We start from the raw sequence: 24237 nt of genomic DNA, 5'->3' as shown, positions 1-24237 counted from the left end.
CCACTGACAAAAAATTTTCTTTCTTATATTTATATTATCAAACAAAATTGTATTTCCTCCTGAACATAGCGCATTATTCATTATGGAGTAAATTCCAATCCTTCTAATGTTTGAATATGCAGGAGAAGCCAGGCTCTGCTCTCATCAGTCCCCACTGGGTTGTTAAGTATCTGAGATGGGGCATCCAGGGGCCTGGGGTCAGGGTGGGTCATATATGAGTTTTTCAATCAGTGGGTCCTACTGTTCACAGATCATCTTATGGAACCTCTGGGAACTGATTCTGTCAGCTCTTGTAATTTGTGCCCCAGCAGTACAGAAAAGATTGTATACAAAAGGTTGTTAAATAAAGAGTGACCATTAATTTCACATTTTGTTGTTGTTGTTCCTGAGGAGGGAAATTTCCAGAATTGTGACAAAAAGTGGTGATTGCATTACAGTTGTGTTTTTCTGTTTAATTAGTTCTTTGTTTTTAATAATATTTTTAAAATATTTCAGAAGTTTGATAAAAAGTAGTGCTGTCATCTCCCACAGTTTACGTGGAGGAGGGAGGGGGTTGCTCTTTGCCTCTCTGTTTCCTCAGGCAATGGCATTTCCAGTCCTTCCTCCCTCTTCCCACCAGCCGACAACATATCCTCATTTATTCCTTGGGATAGGAAACAATTTGTTGATATTCTGGAATAAGATGACAACTTTGTTTTGCTAGACTTCGTTGAAATCGCAGCTAATCTTGGGAAGTATAGAGAATGTCAGAATCCAAGATACATAAATAAATAAACAAACAAACAAACAAATAAATAAATAAATAATAAATAAATAAAAGCACGACTCCTGCTAAATTCTTTTTCTTTGTGATGCATATGCTTTAACCATTTATTTCTTGTCCTAATTAGATAGCTAACACAATCTATTTAAGGTATGAGCTTTGGAACTGTCATTTAAATTCACTTAATACTGTGCATGTCATTAATCTGTGTACTACCAGTGCATTGTTGGATTGAGCAGTTTTTCTCTTGAACTGACACACGATGCCATTTCAATATTTTCCTTCTGTTCTGAAGGGTTACCTTTCAACATTGTTAGAGTAAAGACATCAGACACAATTCAAACATGAGAAAAAAGTTTAGCGCAAAGAAGGATACAACCTATGAAAACTTTTGTTCAAAAACCATTTCGTGGCAAAAATAAGATTACTAAAATAGAAAGAGAATATCCTCAGTGTAAAAATCACATCAGACAAACTCTAATGCTATAGTGTAAAAAAAACACTTGAAATCATGATATCTTCTCTTAGATGATACTATAAACTTTTAACATGGCTCTTAAAAACTACTATGAAACAAGTGATGTGCTTTACGTATGATTGACCACCTTTAATCTGTTTTTGTTTTTTGTTTTAATTACACAGAACACATACGACAATATTGAGAAAGATAAAAAGATTTTTAAAAAGCAGATAATTCCACCAATCCAAGTCTAATTTTTCATATTTCTATGTTTTTCACCAGTCCTTACCCATTTCCCATATACTGTTAAACAGTTATAATCATAGCACAGAAAACAGAAAAATATTATAATTTTTTTCCAACACAATTATTCATATTGTTTCATAACTATTTTTGATAGTACAGCATCAGCTTTAAACATCAAGTACATCTTTTCCTATGACTACTGAATAAGCAACTTAAGATTCAAATATCAATTTTGATAATTATTTACAACCAATTTCCAAAGACCATTCCTCAGTACATCGATCAACATCTAATATTTTTTTTTCTTAAGAAAAAAAAAGTGGTTGCAGTTACTGGCAAGGCTACAGGAAGCACATATCTTATTCTAACACAGTGTAATGTCATGTTGGAAAATCACATACATGTTGTCTTACATTTTGAGCAAAATAAATTCATTTTTCAGGAATTCAACAACAACATTTCCCCAGACATTGATGAGATTTATACATCTCAGATATTTAATGAAATGTCTACTTTAAGATGCAATTTTATTCTAAAATAGATAGGAGAGAAAACACAACCAAAATGTCAACTTACCAGCATTTTCCTTCTCTGAAATACCTGGAATCATCTGAAAAAGAAAAGAAAAGCCAAAAAATGATAGTATTATTACAAAGAAATATCAAATAACATCATTAGGAATAAAATGGAGTACCATAAGTGGAGCAAAAATTAAATAGAGCCTAACAATAGAAAAATAAGCATTTGGAACTATCACTAAAATCACTAGATCTGGCTGTGATAACTGTAAATCAAAATGTAATTGTGTGTCTCAATATAGACTCTATTTAACATATACCCATATTATCTTTAAAAGACATTGGCAATAAATGAGTCTAAAAACATTCTTTGAATTTGGGTAGAATTTTTGTAGTTCAATTTCTTTGTTTTGGGAGGCAGAAAAAGCAAATGGTTTGGTCAGTTTTGGGGCATTTCAAATCTCTGTCCTGTCCCTTATTTTCTGTGTGCCCTTGAAGGAACTATGTTACCTCTCAAGGCTCAGATTTGCAGCTTTTATAAAGCATATGATGTCCTCAGGAAAAAGACAGCTGCTCTTAAAATTTATCAGTATGGGCATTGATTGGCCCAGTGATATGAAAGGTTTAGAAGTTTGATTCAAAGCATGTATAACTATCATTATTTTAAAAACAGGATTCAGCGTGAGATATTTCAAAAGACTTAAAGCTTAATTGTCTAGTTCTGCTGTTAACTAGGATACCCTAAAACAAATGAAGGAAGTTGAATTTCTGGTTCTCATTAGCCTCAGTTATTCATGTATAAAATACAGTTAGCGTGGAGTTTTTAACCTGTACTAGAAGCCTTTTATTAATCTACCTGACCAATTGGGATTTGAGACCTTCTATCCCACAACCACTGACCACAGGATGAGTCTGGAAGTGATGTGTTTACTCCTCTTTGGAACAAGTTCTGTGGAGCTGGAATAAGAAAAGCACGCTCAAATGTTATTAATGTTGTTGTGAACATGTGTGTGTGTGTGTGTGTGAGAGAGAGAGAGAGAGAGAGAGAGAGAGAGAGACAGAGACAGAGAGACAGAGAGACAGAGAGAGACAGAGAGAGAGGGGAGAGGAAGAGGGAAAAGCCCAAGTGCAACTCTGTTGCAGATTAGCCCAAGAAAAGAGCATCGATCTTCATTTCCAGAAACATCGAGTATCAAGATGCCTATATCTTTGTGAGATATTGATTACTGCTGACATCCTCACCTTTGGAATTTAGGGGATTTGGAGATTGGTGCCACTATTCAAATAAGGTAAAGATCTCTCTATGGACAGAAAATGGAGGGTGTGTGGGGTGTGTGGGGAGGTTATTTTGGCAAGACTGATCAATATTGTAAGTATATTGGACTTAATCTTTTAATTTTGTTATTCAGCACTTGTTCTCTGGCTGTGAAAATCAACTCCACAGCCTCCCAAAGATGCAGCCATGAAGAGAATATCAGGCTATCAAATGGCGGAGTGGAGGATCCGGCCCAGAGACCAGGATCAAGCAGAGGTGCACGTTTCAGGCATTTTCCTGAGCATCCTTTCATTTACAGCAGCGTCATCTGATTTTTCCTTCTCCTTCAAGAACTTCTCTGATTCAATACAATAGGAAAGCTAGTTCCTTCCTTTACAAGAAAGTTTTCCTATAGTTTTGATGGTGTTTGTTTACTTTTCATGTGTCTCTTTTAAAAAGTATTTAAAAGCAGAACTAAATCCACACTATGTGTTACATTTTCAGCCTAGCCCCTGCATTTACTCCCTGACTGGAGACAAGGAATTTTAAATTAAATTTTCTCTTTTGTAGAAAGCAAACAAACAACAAAACAAAACAGAAACCCTTTCATGGACAAGACTGTAAAGGTTGGTAATAGGCAATTAATGGATGTCCAGGGAGAAAATTCCTCGGTATAAAAATAGCTAATACTTACTGTATACTTAGTATGTGCAAGGCACAGTTTTAAGCTTTTATCTGCATAAATTCACTCAATCCTTAGAACAACCCCATGAAGTCCTGGAAAGTAAAGTAACTTTTGTGAGGTCACATGGTCAGCAACGGAAGCTTGACACAACCACCGTCATGCTGGCCTGTGATGCCACACTAATCAGAGTATGTTGAAACGAATGAAGAAGGAAGTTTGGAGAGATTCCATGATAAGACATTGACTGGTTTACAAAATATCTATGCAGGCATATCTGTCTGGGACAGTTAGAAATTATCTGAGTAAGCTGTCTCCTCTTATAGCTAAGGCTCTTAAGGCAAATTTAATGTCTTGCCCTAAATCACAGGTTGATTAGTGACAAAGACAGGCCTTTTCTATATTTTACTTGATTACAAAAGTATGTAACTGAGCATATGTAATATTTAATTAAAATCATAATTAATGAGTTGGGTTTTGAAGCAAAGATATTTTAGTGATCATATGTCCAATGCTAGTATTTCATGCAGCCAATGCCAATTACTTTGGAATCTCACCACATTCTGCGTGATTCTTCAAGCTACTGAAGGTCAGGTCCACTAAATTACTGCAACGGCCATATTACAATGTGGAGAAAGAATAGTCAAAATCTAGTGTGCATACAATTTTATAACTTCTCCTTTAAAGTGAAACCACATAATAATAATAGCTGGATAACGCTCAGCTAATTTATTTTTGAGTTTGAGGGAGAATTGTCTCCTAGAAGATGGTTTATGAATAAATTGATCTACATTTGTGAAATTTCCCAGAGGTGAAAATCATAAAATTAGAATATGCTGACATTTGGTTTTCAATTAGTTAAGGCTGTTTGTTGATTCTTAATTACATGCCTTACATTATCCTAGGTACAAAAACCCTTAACAAAGTTTTCTTCCTTATGAATTGAATAAGATAGATGAGAAGGCAAAGAGTAGTTCCTTGTAGCAGATGCTGAACGGCAGTGATCAGCGCTGTCACTGGTGTGGCATTAAAAGGAGTGGGAAGATGGTAGATAATTAGGACTACCCAGGTGGAAACAATGGTTTTCTTGGGCACTGAACCCTCGGGAAGGAGGCACTGGTGTGGAGATTCTTCTTGCCGCTGACTTCTACAAACATGCATCGCTAGATTTGGGTCCAGGTCCTGGAGTCCCATAGGGTTGTATCTATTTCTGGGTTTAGAAAGAAACATTCCATGCAAGCTGGCTCTATGATCTGGTACAGAGTAGACGTTCTTCAAACGTGTGTGGAATTAAAATACCAAATGCATATTTGTATATACAGTTTAAATATCATGTATGTGTATTGCTTATGAGAAAGCTCCCATAAAAAGCATATTTTTGAATTCATTAGGGGTTTTTGCTAATAACTGCCATATGTTTCATTTGAACTGCATCCTCAGGAAGTGATTTAACATTTCTGGCAATAAAGCAATTAAATAGGATTTTTTTTCTGCTGGCCATATGGGTTCCCTGTAACTTCATATTTTCTTCTCTTATTTCTCAATGGAACAAGAGAAAGTCTACTAATAACTTCCAAATGAGAGGGAAAATATCATTCATAGTCTTTTGTTATTCTTTTCTGTGATATTCAAATGATAGGATAACAACATTTTCTAAGGTTCACAACCACCCTTATCCCCCCATACACTGACCCTCTAACAGCTCTCCACATGTAAAGGTTTTCCTTTAAGTTGGCCTGTTAAGATGTTTTTAAAAAGTCATTAAAAAGAAAGCTTTTTAGTAAAAGAGAAGGAAATAATTTGCTTTTTCTTAATGAGATCTTTTAAAGCTGTGTGTGGGATCTTAGACTGTTGGTGATTTTGGATGTGAACCATGGTTGGGGAAGTGATGGTTCTGACATGCCTTGTGGAAATGTTACAGACATATGTTGGGTTTTTTTGGTCTGCTGTTAGGACAGTTTTTTTGCACTTATAGGAGGACGTCACCTGGACATCTTTTAGGAAGTTAAACCAACTGCACAGAAGTTGCTAACATAAACAGCAACTTAAGTAATAGATGTCATATCTGAATCCATTTTAGTATAATGACAATTGAAACATTCCAATTGATTGCACTTCTTGATGATTTTAGGTGAAAAAGGAATACAATTTTTCCTCTTTAATATGTTAATTTTATTACTATGCCATTTCCCTCACTTGTCTAAAAAATTTTCCTCCTGGTTTTTTGGAATCAGGGCTGTAGAATACTACCACTAAGAAGGCCCTTTGAAAGCCATCTCTTCAAACAATGGGCAGCTATGATTGTCTGGAAGATTCTACCCCTAGGTTCCATGAAGAGATAATTTTTTTTGTCCTGAGGTACAAAACAGAGCACTAACATTTATTTTGTGCTCTCTCTCTTTATAGGCAATGCTTGTTTCACATGTTTTCAAATATTAGAGATGTTCACACAACTATATGCAATACTGTGCTTTGTTCTATATGAATTTCCTTCATTTGCCTTTTTTAAAGCAGTTTAATCCATAGAAGAGTCAGGGACAGAGTAATTTATTATTTTTCTTTTAAAACACTTTTTGTGGGAACAAAAAGTATTTTTACAGAGAAATTTCAAAATAACTAAATATGTCCTTGGAAATTGCTGGAAAATATCCTTCAGTGATGGCACAATGGGCAACAGGAAGTGTTTTGGGATTCACATGTTGGGAAGACATGAAAGACAACTTAGAAGAGAAAAATGATTTTTTTTCCCCCATCTCTTCTCCATTTAAAGACTTGAAAGCACTCCAGTCTGCAGCATTGTTAGACAGTCAATGATTTCTGTTTGCTTTCATTCGAACAAAGAAGTTCATTGAAGAGTTGTGTCTGATTGGCAATCTGATATCATGTATTTTGATTAACAAAGTATTTCTCTAGTTTTGACAATTGTCATTCTTCCACTGAAAACATAGGTCCTTCATGGTGAAGGGACCTTCGAGATCTTCAATCATGTTTCCCAAACTTCAGTTCTTCAAATACAAAATAACACCTTCACCATTTTTACTACTTGCATATGTCATCTATAAATTATTTATTTAATAACTTAAAAAATCAAATTTAAATAAATTTATCTTTTTTTCTTGACTTATTCTTAATAATAAAAATAAAATGCATACATTTATGGGTTTGATTTGTTGGGTATATTATTCATAATACACACGAAAACAAGTAACTACTAAAATTTAAAATGTTTATCTCTGAAGCAGCCGGTGTACCACTGGTAATCTATGTACGATACTTTGGAAAACACTGATTAGTTCTTTCTTTATTATTTTGCCTATGAGGATGTTCAGACCTGGGCAGGTTAAGTGACTTGCCCAGTGCTACAGGACTTTAGCAGACCAAATAAGGAGTGGGTTAGAATCTGGGTCTTATAGCACTGTGTCCAGTACCATTATTCATAAGACTGATGAAGTCAAAAGGTCACCATAGTCTTATCCTTCCTAGTGTTCATGATTCCAATTTAACTTAGTTTCTTAACCAGATAATGAAATATAATGGAAATTCACTTACAGAAAGAAGAGATGTTATGCTGGTACAAAGATTGTTTTCAAGGAATACAAATATTATAACCAAAGTGAAATAAATGCATGCACAATTATCTGAGAAATGTAATTTGTGTTGTGTATTCCTATTTCTAAAAACATTGACATATCTTATTTGATAAAAGTTGTCAGCCATATTGAGGAACATTTTATTTTTCCCCCCAAATTGATGACTGTAACGACTGTCTTTACAGGTCTGTGGACCAAAATTATATTCTACGGTGTAGAAATTTGGGGTCTCAGGTTAAAATAGCTGTTTAAGCATTTGAACAATGACAAAGTTCATTCTTGAGGGATGTCTTGGTGCTTCTCACATGTACATTTGTGGTCCATCTTCGAGTAGAAATGGGATGATTCTCCATTGGATAAAAATACAAGTTGGGCTTCTGATCTTTAAAAACATTTTTTTTTTCCTTTTCATCACACTGGAACTTATGCTAATTAAAACTGGTGACTCTCTCTTCAACAAACCCTATAGAATATGCCATTCCATGCTCACTTCAAATAGCTAAATATTGAATTTTAGGCTGTCCAGCTCTTGGTAAAACTCTGGTTGAGGCCATTTTTATCTGGAACTATGGTCTAAGAGAAATGCTAATCATTGTCCTAAGGTTTTCGTTTTGTTTTCTAATTCTTTGTTTAGCGAGATAAACAGAAAGCCCCACGACTGGGTCACATGAACTTTAACTCTTCTCAGTTTTTCCTGGAATTCTTAATTACAATGTTTTCGTATCTCCAATAAATCCTCCATTGAAGATATTATTCATGACATAGTTCAATATCCTTTGGATACATTTCCATGCTATCAATTCCTTTCAGATTTTAACAAATTCTATCTCTTGCCCCAGCTTTGCTATTAGGGAAGTTTAGTACTAAATGCAATGTTCAATTGTAGGAACTACAATAACTTAACATTTTGGCCTAATAATCTTACTCTTTGCATAGCTTTACATAATTTTGAAATTGTATTCGTTCTCTTTTGTTTGTGTCCTTGGCTGTTTCAGTAGCTCTGTTTTTGTAAATATGTGAGTTATTTATTTTAAAACATTATTTGATCTTAGGTTTCACCTGAGTAATTCTGGAAAAAGAATAGTTGCTGCAGTACTTGAATATGTTCATAAATTTCAATGGACAAATGCATTCTCCCTCTCCCTCCCTCTCTCTCTCTCTTTCTCTCTCTCTCTCCCTCCTCTCTCTCTCTCTCTCTCTCTCTCTAAATATATATCTATATATATATCCTTAAATTTGCAAATTCTTTGAAAGTATTCTCTATTGTTTTGTGCAATGATTTCCATACGGTATCCACTTAGAAACTCTGTTCAAGGTAACTTCGGTTTTGTAAATCTGATCTATGAAAGCTCACAATTCAGGAGTACCATAGGCAGGTAGATATTTTTTTCAGTAAAGATGATACTCAAGCTAGCCAATTTATGTAGAGAGCAATTGAGTCAAAATAGCTGTTTATCCTTCTTCTTGTTAGATGGTGTCCACCGGAGATTCGTCTGACCTTCGATATTAAAGTTATGCCATTTCTACTCTTCCCAGTATCCCTGACAATGGCTTTTTTCATTTTGTCGATGCTTTCGTTTTCCTAGCTCAAGTCATAGATTTTTTGCTGATGTGAAACTTTCCTTCTCATAGGATCTGATGAGCATTGCTAAGGCTGCCATCTCTGTTGCAGTTTTCACTCCCAGCAGCACTGTTTTCCTTAAAATGCTTTAATGATTCTCCCTTTTCCAAGAATGATCAGTCCTTAGTAATGTTCTCTAAGACTCTCATACTTTTGTGCCTCGTTCTAATTAACCAGTTAACAGACACATGATAAATACCCACTACCTGCACAGTCTTTTGCTAAGTACTGAGATGACACTAAAATAAATGGAAGACATGTTGTAAAAAGAAGTAATTTTGTGAAACCAAGACTGAAGACTGAAGCAAAAAATTAGAGGTGACTAGGTCCCTTGCTGCCACTAATTAGCTTGGTGACTTTCTAAGTTTCTAGAACTCTCTGAGCTCAGTTTTCTCATCTGTAAAATAAGGGTAGATATAGTGCCTACATCCCAGGGCTATTTGTGAGGGTGACATGAAATTGCTGCACCGAAAAAGATGATTAAGGAGCTGTACAAGTGGAAACTTTTCCTATTGTTGTATTTATTAACACAAGATAAAAATAGCTATAGACTTGTATTTATTCAGAAACACTACAAAGCAAGCACAGGTCGTTTGTCTCTGCATCCTCCTCTTCCTTCCGTCAGACTAACTTGTTTCCACACATTCATTCCTCCTTTACTTATTTTGAACTATTTTTAATTACAAGGGTACTTCAAAAAATGTATGGAAAAGTAGAGTTAAAAGATAATATAAATCTTTCCATGAACTTTTTGAAGTACCCTCGATCTTCTGTGATAAACATTTTTTTTGTCTGCTCTTTCCCTTAAGTCTTACGAAGCCAAGTATGAAGACTACTGTCCTCTTCCCTCACCTTTAATTTGAGGTCTGTCACCAGCTGTTACTCGACGACGCTATTCTTTTTCCCCCAGGGGTCAGCAAGTGATGCTCTTCTACTTGGTCCTCACACAGAGGAGCAGCCTCCCAATTCTAGGCATGCTGAAGTACCAGAAGATGCAGAAAATTTGTCTTCTGCACTCATGTGACCTTTGCATGACCTCTGAACTGGAGGAGATCCCTGGGACCACCACTCACATTTCATCAAAACTTGTAACAGGATTTATCATTTATTGAATTTCCCCAAACTAAAGTAAATTCCAAACACGATTCAGAAATTATTTCAATATATATAATGTGTGCGTGTGTGTATATATATATATATATATATACAATATTAGTAATAGACTTGGATAAAAGTATACAGGTAAAGTATTTGTTAATGCTGCATATAATATCTAGCTTATGAAAAAAATAACTTGCATCATGAATTTATTTGTTTTGCATACTTTCAATTAGTCTCTTAGAAGTCTCTTAATACTTCTTCTTAATACTTAATATAATACTCATATCTGGTCAGGTTAAGTACTACCAATTATATTTAAATATAAGCTTAGACCCATTTCAATAATTCAATGTCTGAATGTTCATCTGTCTTACCAAAAATTTACTAATATTCTCATAGTCTCATAACTTCCAATTTAAAAACATTTGGTAGAACCAGTCTTCTAACAGAAACCCAGAATATATACCATTAAGTCAGAACTGCAAAAAATATAAAGACTAAAACTACTTAAAAGATATATGTAAATCTCTTTATGACAAACTATAACCTTTTTCACTGAATTGGAATTTATTCTTATCAAATATTACTTCAGGTAAGTGGGCTCTTGGCTGGGGCCCAGAAACATTTTTGTTATATTTATTGTAGTAATATTCACTAACAAATTTGATATGCATTTTGTATCTTATGTGTGCTGTAACCCCCAATACCTTATTTACACTGTGATACCAGGATCCGTTGAAATACAGTTCTACTTTGCCTGAGAATAAAGGTTCTCTGATGCAGCTCTAATGAAGCTGACGGAGTTTGGATGTGTTGTCCCCTCCAAAACTCATGTGGATATTTGATCCCCAATGTGGCAGTGTTGGAAACTGATTGAGTCATGGGGGTGGATCCCTTATGAATGGATTAATGCTCTCCCTGGGGGAGGGAGGGTTAATGAGTGAGATCTCTATTAGTTCCTGCAAGAGCTGGTTGTTTAAAAAGATCCTGGCACCTCCTCTCTTTCTCTCTCTCTTGCTTCCTCTTGCCATGTGATCTGCTTATACCCGCCGGCTGCCTGCTGCTTTCTGCTGAGAGTAGAAGCAGCCTGAGGCCCATGCCAGATGCAGCTGTCCCAGAATCATAAGCCAAATAAACCTCTTTTCCTCATAAATTACCCAGTCTCAGGTATTTCTGTTATAGCAACACAAAGCAGACTAATACAGAAGCTCATCACTTCAGGCCTAAGAGTGGATAAAATCCACTGCAAGTGATTGGGAATTAAGGGAGAAATTTGGAGTAGCAGAAGACTAATAGAGACTGGTTAAAAAAATCACAAGAGCTTTTGAAATGAGGATGCTAATCAAATAATAACCAAATATTTGGCACTTTCAAAGTTGTAAATTGTATCAACACTGAGATCTTTTGAAATGTTTTGCTCTCTGCGCATGGATGCTTGGGCAGAAGAGATGTCCTTGTTAGCATCTCTGAGGTACATACCTGAATCAATCTATAAAATGTCAGAGGTGTCTACAGTGTGTAGAAGAAAGATGGATTAATTTAGAGGTGAACTTGATGTTGCGGCCTTTCAATTGCCTGCCCTTTGTAACATAACTATTCTGTGACCTCTCTACCTAAACCACAAGGTCATGCAGCCCCGCTCAATTTCTCTCACCATGCTGATAACCTGAATTCCCCCTTTTGTTCATTAATCTCCATTTGCCCCTGTAGATTTCCTTCCTGCCCTGTCCTCTGTGCAGGAAGGCTGACCTGGACAAAAAGAAGTAGGGGTCATATGCCTCAGTTTGCATGGGATAATTTTGATTTACACTTTTGACTTACATGGGCCTCCTGATCAGTTTAACAATTGTCTCGGAATGCTTATTTTTTGATAGCACAAAATATTAACAGTGCGTTAAAATAAGCCAGGGTGGGTTTGCATTTGCAGCTTCTACAGTCTTGTCTACTATTGTGTGAGATGCACACACAGAGAACAAAGTTTGCATTTTAACATGTAGTTAAATCCGAAAGACGATTAAGTGATTAACAGCTTTTCTATCCCTGCTCATTTCCAGGTGTAATCTAACAAACACCTCCCTTTCAAGAACAGCACACAGATTGCTCTCTGGTTTAACAAAGTGCACTCAGATACAGTGGTTAGGGACAGCTAACTTCTGTGGGTTTCTGGTGGTGACAGAAAGGTCTGGTGGTACTGCCCAGCCAGTCTCTTGGTGTACCGGCCAGTTGTGCTCTGGAGTTTGCCAGGGTAGGAGGGAAATGTGGGTTAGGTGTCTGTGAGACACATGGGGCAAACAGGTGGAGCAGCTCTGCCACAGAATGTGCAGAGTAGTAGGGGCGCTCTTGCTACGGTGGTTCCCTCATTAATTGTATGGTATAAATCTACAACGGTTCTGTAACTGTGGAGTAGCATGTTTCTTTTCTTGCAGTAATGATAATTTTAACAATCCTTTTAACTCTCAAAAGTGTCCCGCTTTGGATGATAATTTATATGGAACACTTCTCATGGATTCCAGGTTTTAAGTCCAGGTAGGTTGGGATTATGGGGAGCCCCAGTAGGAGATACAAAGGCGGAGGAGAGTGAGGTTGAAGGGTTTAGTTCCCTGGATCCCACTTGGAATGGTTGCCTGGAATTGGTTGTGTCTTTTCACCAAGCGTTGTTGCTTTTCTTAAGGCATCTGACTGCTGACTCTTTCACACTCGGTTCTGTTCATTGTTTCTTTCTCTGGTCTTTTGGGTTTTGGGTGATCAGCTCAGCTGCTACTAAGCCCCTGGTTACTGAACTACGCCATGTGTTTCTCTTACCCCACACCTTTGTAAATAGTCCCTGTGCAACGAATCCCTCCTCATGTAATCCTATTTCAAATGTTCCTTCTGTTTTCTACAGGATCCTTGATTGATACACCTCTATTTCTTTCTTTTATGCATGAGCAGGGAAATCCCCTCTCTCTCTTCACCCTCTTATGTGGAGGGTGAAGTGAAGAATGGATTGTAATAAGTGAAAAAAATGTCTTAAGAATCACTGACATATCCTTAAAGTCTATTTTAGTACCAGAACACTGCATTTCAAATGGGTCAGCTAATTCTGAGCCTTCTGTGAGATATAATTTGTGGCACTGACATATTTTTAATTTTGGCTGGTAATGAGATTAGAATCATCAAAATTAAGTAGTTTAAGATTAAGTAATAGCATTAGCAACAAGCCAATATTTGTTTGTAAACATGGATGGGAAGATAATTAATTAGCAAATATGAAACTATTTGTGTTTAGACTGAATTGCTTCAATACTAAATTTTCTATAGAAAATCCATAAAATGATTTGCATATTAGATACAAAAGTAAAGACTTTATAGACATAGCATGGTTAAATGACATTTAAATATAACTTTAGAAGTTAGATACAATTTTGACTTTATTGCAAAATATATTTGCAATAACTTTAAAAAGGCTAGACAGAAGATAGGAGATGGAGAGAGAAGAAAATAAATTAGGGTTCTAGGAGAAAGACAGAGATGAAGTGATCATGTTCAGTACTTTTCTGGGTCAATTTCAGTGAGGCATATGCTCATGTCTACCCTGGGCTGTGTATGGTGTGTGGAGCGGGAAGGTGGGGGGAAGAAGGGCCCAGATTAAAGACACAGGGAGAGAGTATAGAAGAAAAAGAAGTTTGAATGAGGACCGTTAAGAGGACTGCATTTACAAAGTCAGGCAGAAGTTGAGGAGAGTGGAAAGAGGATCAAGAAAAAATGTCACAGAAGCAAGTTGTGATCAAAAGAGAGTCCGGTATAGAAACCAAAGGGTCAGGATTTTGTGAATAAGTGGGCAAAGTGATGGTCAAATGCTTCAGTGACATGGGGAATAGGCACTTCCTGAGTGCTGACCCTACGCCAGGCACTTTTACTAAGCACGTCGTGCATGCCAGCTCATACAGTACTACCCAACGAAGGGGTACTGCCACTGTTTCATTCTACATATGACGAAACCAAGTCACAAAGAGAAAAGGTAACGTACTTGACCAAGATCTCACCGTTAGCAAATAGCCAACTCAGGATCTGAACGCAGGATTTTACCAGATTAAGTCCATGTTTTTAACCTGTACCCTACATAGCCTCTCTTGGACTGCTATATTCCTTTTTCTGTAAATACCTGTATTATATCTAGGTATAGGAAAAGAAAGTTAGAAACCAAATATTTTTGTATTGTTTTCAATTACTGCAAACAAAACAAAACCCAAAAAACTAATTGGAATGTGGGCTTAACGGAGTAATTGAACACTAATCATCCCTGAGATCCCTAATGGTGGGTGCCACGGGTGGTAAAGGAACAGCAAACTTTAACACCAAGTTCAGCCCTGTGCACACTGTCCTATTCTACACGTCAGTCCTGGGCAGGCTGACCTTTCACCCTCTTCCTTCTGAACTAGACATAACTGGCTAAGAGGACACTTACCAGAGCAAAAGGAGAAGGCTTCGTTTTTATGACCACACTAGAAAATGTTTATACACTCTCATGAGACAGATTGAATGCTCTGCAGTTTAGCCTTATGGGATGGCTCTCCTCCAAAGAAACAACTGAGTGAAGTTAACTCCAAATCTGGGTGCTGACAAGGAGCACTTCAGATGGAGCTAGCTTTGGCAGGTCTGGAATTTTTCACCAATCAGCAGTGATGCTAAAGGGCCTAGTTATACCTCTAATAGGTATTACTGGTTTGGTGGCTGCTTAGTTAAAACTTTCTGATTATGAGCACAACACAATAAAAAATACTCAAAAAAGTGAAAATAATATGGTATGTTTGTAAAAGATACCTGGCCTTAAAGGGTAACTTTGCATTCTAATTAAGGTCTCATTCCCACCCCCCTCGCTGGCAAAGAATGCTTGCAAACATCAATCCCTATACAACTGTTGCACTATTTTCTGCTTCCCCCTACCCAACTCCTTTCAGTACTCTTCTCCAACCACTGTCGCGTTTTGTGACTTTAGGGTTAACAAAAGTCTGGTTTGGGTTTTAAATGATTAAACTGGCACTACATCAAACGAATTCTAGTTCTAAACATCAACAAAATACTGCTTATTATCTTAAATTCTTGCTGATATCCATTTGGAATACTTGGCCTCATGACTTCTGTTATTTATGACATGGATTAGAAACTTTCCCTATTATCTCTTCATTTTGAGAAGTTGAGATTCTCTTGGGGTATAACTAACTTTTGTACTGGGTGCAACTTCATCTAATTATCTATTTTCTGGAATTAACAAAAGAAAATATTTGGTAGCACATTTAAAATGAAAACATGAAAACAATGTCAACCACACAACTGATATGCTCCCAATTATTTAAAATGCAAAATCTAGTACTAGGAAAGAATAACGCATTTTTTAAATATTCAGATTTATTAACTTATGTGCTAAACAGGGAAATAGTCTATAAACGAACTGGAGACTATAAAGTGACTATAAAACGAGATACCTAAGCAGTTCAGTGCATTTTAGTAACAAAGAGACTGTACCCTCTGTGATGAGGACTTTTTCTCTTTCCAATTGGCAAACTCTCTTTTCTATAGAAGTCACCATTATTATATAAACTGTCAGGTGGATAATTCATCCAGTTCTTAGGAAAACTGGTTTTCTGAAATTTTTATCATTCTTTTTCATAAGAAACAAATATACTTTAAAAATTGGCTCTTTGCAGACTCTGCTGATAATGATTCGTACCAAATCCACATAGGCCAGATGAAAGAGGTGACCTATTTTTAAGTGTCTTTTACAGGAATTCAGTAAACGTGTTATAATCTCTGTTAAGCCTATTTTTAATACCCACAAATATTTTCTTTAGTATTTGGGTCAAGACTCCATTAACAAATGGCAGGCACTTTCCCATAGATTCTTTACTCTGGGAACCATGAGTACTAGAAAATTAAAGATTTATTGATGTAGCCTTGAAAAACATTTCTATTTGGATGCATTATTCACATTAGGTTTTGGACATGTACTTTTGTTTCAAGAATTATAATAAATTTTCCTTCACAATGAGAAAAATTCAGAATCGAAAATAAATCAAAATTGCTTTTATTAAGTGCATTAATTTGTTAATAAAAATGTTTATAATATTATCTACTGGCTATTTTAACTGGTACCCACTGCTGTTGAATACTCTTGATCATGTTTAGATTTGAAAGACCACCATATATCAGTTGTCAAAATAAGCAAATAATATAATCTTAATTGTTTTGACTAAATGCTTAGAAGTTTTTTTTTTTTTTCTCTATTTAATTAGGGATAAATTAATGTCTTTGAACATGAGATCATCTTTTAAAGGAGCTTTCAAAAATCTAATTCCCTAGGGAATAAGATGAATTTTAGTTTAGTTGTAGTTTTTGGGGATGTGTATGAAAAATAGTCATATTCTCCTAATTTAAATAAATAGTTTTATCTGTTAGTTATTTGCTGCTACATAACACATTACCCCTAAATTTAGCAACTTGAAACAACAATGAGCTTCGCGAACACTTAGTATTTTTGCCTGTTGGTACCTCCTACAAAACTTTCTTACTTTGCTGCACACAAACTATTACACTGAATTTAGATTATAGCTTGGGATTGTATAGATTTGACATTCTAACATACGATTAAAGACAGTATAGGATTTAAATTGAGTATCTAGAGACCTCAGATCTAGTCCTGCAGCTCTAAGGAGGTTAGTTAAACATTTTAGATCACAGTTTTCCTAGTTATAAAGTTACAGCTTATCTTTAAAGTTCCAAATTTTAAATAATTCTTAATCTGTGCTGAAATGTCTGTGTTTCTCTTGGAAAAGTCTGTCAGTAAAAAAACTTAGCCAAACTGGAACCATATGAGTTCTAGGAAGTAATATTTCTTTACTGCATGGAGATGGCAATACCCATAAAGCTTACTGTGATGGTTTTAAAATATGTCCACAAAGTCTTTGACACTCTTCCCTTTAGAAGGTGGAGCCTAGTTTCCTTCCTGATAGACTATAGCAGAAGTGACAGTGCGTGACTTCTGACACTGTCATAGAAAGCACTGCAGCTTCTTTTCCATCTCTTGTTTGGAAGGCTTGCACTGGGGAAGGCTAACTGCCATGTCATGAGATTACTCAAGCAGCCCTATGTGGTGCACGTGGCAAGGAAGTGAGGCTTCTGGCCACCAGCGTGAGCTATGTTGGGACAGATCCTCCAGTCCTCATCAAACCTGCAGACATCTTGACTGCAACCTCATGAGAGATGCTCAGTTAGAACCAGTCACCTAAGCTGCTCCTGATTTCTGACCTACAGAAACTGTGTGAGAGTATAAATGCTCATTGTTGTTTCAAGTTGCTAAATTTTGGGGTACTTTATTAGGCAGCAACAAATAACTAATATATTTACCTGTATATTTAAATGAAGAACTTACAGCTATCTTTTGTACACATCTGTAAGACTATGACTAAACTAAAATTCATCTATTCCCTAGGGAATTAGGTTTTTGAAAACTCCTTTAAAAGATGGTTTTATATTCAAAGACATTAATTGATCCCTAATATAAAGAATCACAAATTCTCCCGTTACAACGAAATAGCATTTTCTTTTGCGGCGGACTAAAGGGAAATAGGCAGAAAGCTGGCCTTTATTCTTTATTATTATTTTCTTTCATCATTCTTTGAAGTTATGCATTGTGCTTGGGTTAATGGTCATCATTTTAAGTGAAAATAGGAACTATACATAGCATAATAAAAATTAATTTCTACTCTCAAGGAACTTAGATTTTATAACAAATATTGATGTGAGCACACACAGGCATATGGTATTCATACCATATTTATACATACACAGAGATAATGTAATGCAGCAAAGTGAATATGTTATTGTTATTGAGTACTTGCATATATTACTTTATTTAATTCCCACAGTAATCCTATGAGGCATAGAATATGCATTTCACTAGTTGGTGGTATTATTTCTTTTGAAAATAAAAACTGTATTTTTCTGATTACAAAATAAATTGTATTTTATAGACTTTGAAAATATGGAAACGATGCCCCCGGTCAGTGTAAGTCAATTCAGCAAGCTGGTTTATGAATTATGTGAGATAGCTAATGTATCCGAGTGCTTCTAATTCCCTGGTGGAGCTGGAGCTTGCCTAGAGGTGCCACTGAGCACTGTGGGCACAGGCGGTTACTTGAAGACAGTTAATAACACAGTCCGACATATCAGACAGGACTGTATTTTTGTTGTTGCTGTTGCTGTTTTCCATGTGTTAACAAGAGTCTCCAGAAATACCACTAAAAAGCAAACTGAAGATTTTTAGTAACTCATATTATTGAGGAACCATAGAAGACATGTCTCTAGGGCAATTCCTTAAAAGCGCCTTAAAATAGCTCTAATTTTATCAGTGTGATACTGCTTTATTTTACTTTTTATTTTCTGTATTAATCTGAGTAAGCCCTTAGCTCCCAAACCAAATGTAAAGCATGTACTTTTACTTATGAAATGAAGAGTAGATAATTTTTTTTTCCAGATTAGAGTCTTATTGCACACCAAGCAGTTAGAGAGTCTTTACTAAACCTGAAAATTTGGGATTTAACCCAACCAAAATGCAATTACAGTGGTATTCCTTAAGATACCTTAAGGAATTTACTAACATCCTTAATGAATCTCAAAAGTGTTTCGTTTGTGTGTGTAGGATGTCTGTCTGTCTGTCTGCCTGTATTTCTAAGGTGACTGTTGGAGTATCAAATAGCCTTTGGACAATACTTTGGTGGTGCTGGGTAAAGATTATTTACCATAAGATAATCAAAATGGTTGTTTGATGTATTGAAACACTAAATTCTAAAAAGATGTTTTGAGTTTCTTGAAATTATACAGGCATAGGGCCGAGCCCGTGGCGCACTCGGGAGAGTGCAGCACTGGGAGCGCGGTGACGCTCCCGCCGCGGGTTCGGATCCTATATAGGAATGGCCGGTGCACTCACTGGCTGAGTGCTGGTCACGAAAAAGACAAAAAAAAAAAAAAAAAAAAAGAAAAAAAGAAATTATACAGGCATATAAATGAACCACAAAGAAAACATACATCAAAGGTACTAGCGGTGACGAGTATCGTAACAGGGAAATTTCTTTTGAGAATCCTGTAACTCATGCTACTTATTTTATAAAACTACTAAGGAAACAAAAAAACAAAAAACAAAAAAGAAAAAGGAAATCTCAGAAGTTGGTCAGTGTTGGGTTTTTGCTGGTACGGATCGTTCAGAGCTCTGGAAGCCTGGAAGCAAGTAGGAGTGAGGCTAATGAGCTTTTGGTTTTCAGGCCACAGCCAGTCCCTTGGGAGACTGTTGGATTACTTCATGTATGGCAAGAAGGGATAATGTGATACATACCAAAAAAATTCCTTTTCTTGTTTCCCATAGTCATACTAAATTGCACAACACCACTACACCACTTTCCAAACACTTAAGCATGTTCTGGGATGATAATTCTGCACACGCACAGAGAAAAACTCAGAGGGCCATAAATGCTGTTCTGCCACATAAAAGGAGGTTGACGAGAGGGTGGTTTCTGAAGCCTGATCCTAAGGTAGAGACACCCACGAAGCAGGCTGCCAGAGGACAAGACCCAGGAAACAATTGGCCTTTCATGTGAAGACAAGCAGCTGCTGGAAACTTTTGGAAAATGCTATAGAGATTTATGAACTCACAGAAAAAAGAACTTTTGGGGCTATCATGGATGAAGTTCAGGATTGACTCTACTTTGAGAAAAGTGAGAAATTTCAGAATATTCTCTGAAAATTCCCTTGAGATTGTCTTCTGGCATCGCATTTTAAAACATGTAGTACTTTATTCCAAATTAAAGTAAGAAAGGGCTCTAGCAATCAAGCATTGATATAGACAAAAGACTTTGATTGCAAGGCAACGAGGAGGATGTTAAAGATTACAAAATACAAGATCTGAGGGAGAAAAAAATATACCCACATGCAGATTTCACTAGTGATTCAAAAGAGAAACTAAGAGAAACATTTGACAGTAAGAGGGTCCTGCATTTCCTTTAAGGAAAGCTTGCACTTGGAACATAGTCGTATGACTATCAGCTGACCTCTGCTTAAGAGTTTGGGACATGGTGTAGAACATCCAGAGGCTTACAGAAAGGCACATGTAACTGTGGACATAATCTTGCGACTGGCAACTCAAAAGCTGCCTACTGCCTCCCCCACTCTCCCCAACAGGAGCTCACTTACTAAGGTGAACTTAAATCATGGACCCCCAATATCTTTTTTCTACTGAGATCACCAAAAAAGCTTGGTAAGTCAGGTACGTCTAAGGAATAAAAAGGTAGAACAGGGATTCCCGGGCACTCCCATCCCAGGTTGGCTGAATCAATGGTTCTTGAACTTTAGTGTATATCAGAATCACCTGCTGGGCCCTGCACCGAGTTTTCTGATTCTGTAGGTCAGTGGGTCTAGGGTAGGGCTCGAGAATGTGTGTTTTCTTCAAGTTCCCAGGTGCTGCTGCTGCTGCTGCTCACAGAACCACACTTTGAGAACTACTGAGCTGGATGGAAGTAGGGGTGAGGCTAATGAGCTTTTGATTTTCGGATCAGAGCCAGTCCCTTAAGGAGACTGTTGGATTACTTCATGTATAGCAAGAAAGGACAATGTGATGAATAGAAAAAAATAAATTCTCTTTCTTGCTTTCTCTAGTCATACTAAACTGCATAACACCACGACACTTCCCAAACACTTAAGCGTGTTCTGGGACGATAACTCTGTACACACACAGAGAAAATCTCAGAAGGCCATAAATGCTGTGGCATGTGGCTTGTCCCCAGGTGATTTTACGATCACTCAGTAGAGACAGAGAAGACTTGCAGTTTTGGGTAGTGTGGGGCAAGCACTGAGCAGTGATAGATACCAGCAAATGGGATCTGACCAAAGACAATTTCCAGACCCCAGATAGAAAAGGCTGTACTTACAAATAAATGTAATTACATTTTGCTGGTGTTTTGTACTACTGCTTTTAAAAGCATGAGGTGTGTTTTCTATTTCCTGTCTCCCACTGCATTTTACCCATCTATCCACTCACCAAATATGTACTGAGCTCCTGCTGTGCAGCAGGCAGGGTGTCAGGCACTGGGGATATTAGGGCAGAACAAAGTGGACGTCGCTGTCTCTGGCCTCATGGAGCTCACAGCATAGTGGGCAAAGCGATGTTAAATAATCAAATTAATAGGAATTAAACATTGTGAAAAGTGCTAGAAGAAAAAGTTCAGAGATGACCTCACTTGGCTTTTCTGAAGAAGTAACATTTAATTTGACACCTAAAAAGTAGGCAAAGTATGGGTGGAAGAGCACACCACAGAGTGGGTACTGCATGTGCGAAAGTTCCAGGCTAACAACCGTGGTTTATATAAGCATCTGAAAATAGAATCATGTAGCTGGCGTCTAATGAGTGATGAAAGGATGGCAGGAGATGCTGCAGAGCTAGCCAGTGACTAGGCTAGGCAGGACCTTATAGCTGATATGATATTAAGCCCTGAGCATCTATAATGGGTTTTAAGGAGGTAAGTAATGTGATTTACAATTTTCAAAGATCGCCCTGGGTGCTATGTGGAGAATGTATTGGGAAGAAGGGGACCTGAGTAGAGATGGTGTTAACAGGTAAGAGATAGCAGTTCAGTTCAGTTCAGCAGTTCTTAGGCTGAGGCGCTAGTGATGCAGATGGGAAGAAGTGGTCATGCCTAAGTGTAAAGCTACATGACCACACCAGCTGTCAGGCTCTTTTACCTGCCCATAATCCTGCACCGACTGGGCTAATTGTCGAGCTAGGTCTGGGTCTGGAGCTCACAGACTCCTCAGGCCCATTCACAGAGTGGGTCACAAACCCCTCCCATGCCAGACTGCGTCCCCAGACCCCTTACACGCAGGTCTATGAGCTAGGTAACCAGCAAACAGATCCTTGGAAGCCGTAGGTTGGAAAGCATCCTTGCTTGCGCAGCAGCTGCCCGAGGCAGTAAACTCCAGCCAAGGTGGTGTTGCAGTGCAGGAGCACCAACTCCACCCACACGCAACCTGCCCGGGGCGAGGGGGCCTGATTAAATTATTCTGTTTTCCCAACACTAAATTATATTTTAGAGGGAGAATCAAGAGCAAACACTCGGGAATGGACTGATTGTGGGCGTGTGGAAGAGGTAGGTGTCAAAGAAGACAGCTTCGTGCCACAGGAAGCTTAGTAAAGGAAAATGCCATTTGCAAAGGCAGAGAGGACTGCAGGTGGCACGGATGGGTGGGAGCAGAAGCTGAATTCAGTTTTGGACAAGGTCAACTAGGGACAACTGTGAGACTCGGACATCATTGGTTACAAAAGAAGATAACCCAAGTGGCACTTACTTCTCTGGGTGGACACTACTTTGAAACAGAAATTTTAACAAAAATAATTTTTACCGGAATACAGAAATAAGTCCCTTTCTCAATGATGAAACCGAGGCCTTGTGAATGACAACTGTTGTGTCACAGAGACTCCCTGATTCACTCTACATGCGGAAAATAACGTTGATAGGAGAAAATGTGGTATTCTCTTGGGTGGAATTCCAACTTGTAGAATTCTTTATTGCTGAGAGATCTGATGCTATGAAGACAAATGAATTCTTTTTGTTCTTTCTGGCAGCTGGCCAGTATGCGGATCTGAACCCTTGACCTTGGTGTTACAAGGCTGTGCTCTAACCAACTGAGCTAACCGGCCGGCCCAGAGAATGAATTCTAAGCCTAATCATATGTTAATAAGTCTGGCTCAGTAAAAAGCAGAATTCCAAAGAAGGTTGAGAAAAAGACCTTCCACACTGAGCATGAGTTATTATGAGGGTACATATTGTTTTGCTAAAAGAGCTATTGCTATGGAGAATCAAGAAAGAGAAAGAACCAGTATTCCTGATTTTGTCACATAGCTGAATTCTGTTTACTATATAAGGCCTTTAAATTTAAAATGTCTGTGTTCCAGAAATGACGCAGATAGAACCATCAAAAGAAACCCCCAAACAGTCCAAAACCCAAAATAACAAACACCAAAACCCCCCAAAACTTTACATAAATCCTGAAACTCAGGATATTCTACTTTCTGTTTAAAAATACAATCTATTTTTTGAAATTTCTGAGATTTCAGGAGCACAAATATTTTTATATACCCAAAAGAATAAAATATTGATATTGGCACTAAGTCAGCCCTTGCTCCTTGTTTTAAGTGGCTTTAACGTTCTGCTTTCTGAGCCTTACTTTTTGCTACTATGTTTCATGACAGAACACATTGCGAATGCAACCACAGACTCAAACCATGTTAGTTTGACTTATGCTTCTATAAAATACAACATTTTTAAAAACTAATGAATTAACTTCAGCATTTTTAATGACCTCTAAATCACACATAGTAAAACCTTGATTGATTGGAATATTCTGGGAGTGGAATGTAAATGGCATTTTTTCTTTAATGCCGCTTTAAATTAAAAAAAAGTTTACTTCAACTTATTTTCCTGCCTTAGCAAACAAGCATAATGAGCACAATGCAATCTTTCTTCGAAGACTTTAGTCTTTGCAGTGCCTCCAGCTCCTAAACATCTGAGCCTTGCTCCCCACCCACTAGTTTCAAGAAATACACCTGAGGGTCAGGGAAGGGGCAGAGTGCACCAGCATACCCTGCAAGCTGCTGGAAACGTTAAATATACACTGTAGGCCAATTTTCTTGGGTTTGCCTTTTCTCTGTGAAGTGAACTGTGTGTTATTTGATTAACCCATCAATTAATCCAGCCGAACTCATGTTTTCGAGAATTAAGATAGTTTATTTGGAAAAATACGAGGGTACTTCAAAAAGTTTGTGGAAAAATAGAATTATAAGACAACAGAAGTCTTTCCATGAACTTTTTGAAGTACTCTCTTATATTTAAATGTGATGTTTTCCTGTATTTTACTGAGTTTTTACTGAATTGTATGCTTAAGAGTGATGCTGGGATGCTGGAATCTTTTGCCCACAAG

General features: G+C 37.2%; 1 protein-coding gene across 1 annotated transcript in view; it reads right to left on the bottom strand.

Moving 5' to 3' along the window:
- The window catches only part of DLC1 (DLC1 Rho GTPase activating protein), a 356326-nt gene that overhangs the window by 180755 nt on the left and 151334 nt on the right, over positions 1–24237 (bottom strand). Inside the window, exon 4 of the mRNA XM_063076558.1 lies at positions 2046–2079. Within this exon, the coding sequence (XP_062932628.1) occupies positions 2046–2079 (34 nt within the window). The remainder of the gene's footprint in view (positions 1–2045; positions 2080–24237) is intronic.

The sequence above is a fragment of the Cynocephalus volans genome, chromosome 13, assembly GCF_027409185.1.
Source record: "Cynocephalus volans isolate mCynVol1 chromosome 13, mCynVol1.pri, whole genome shotgun sequence".
Taxonomy (NCBI): Eukaryota; Metazoa; Chordata; class Mammalia; order Dermoptera; family Cynocephalidae; genus Cynocephalus; species Cynocephalus volans.
The sequence above is the reverse complement of the archived record's forward strand: the minus strand, read 5'-3'. Positions and strand labels throughout refer to the sequence as shown.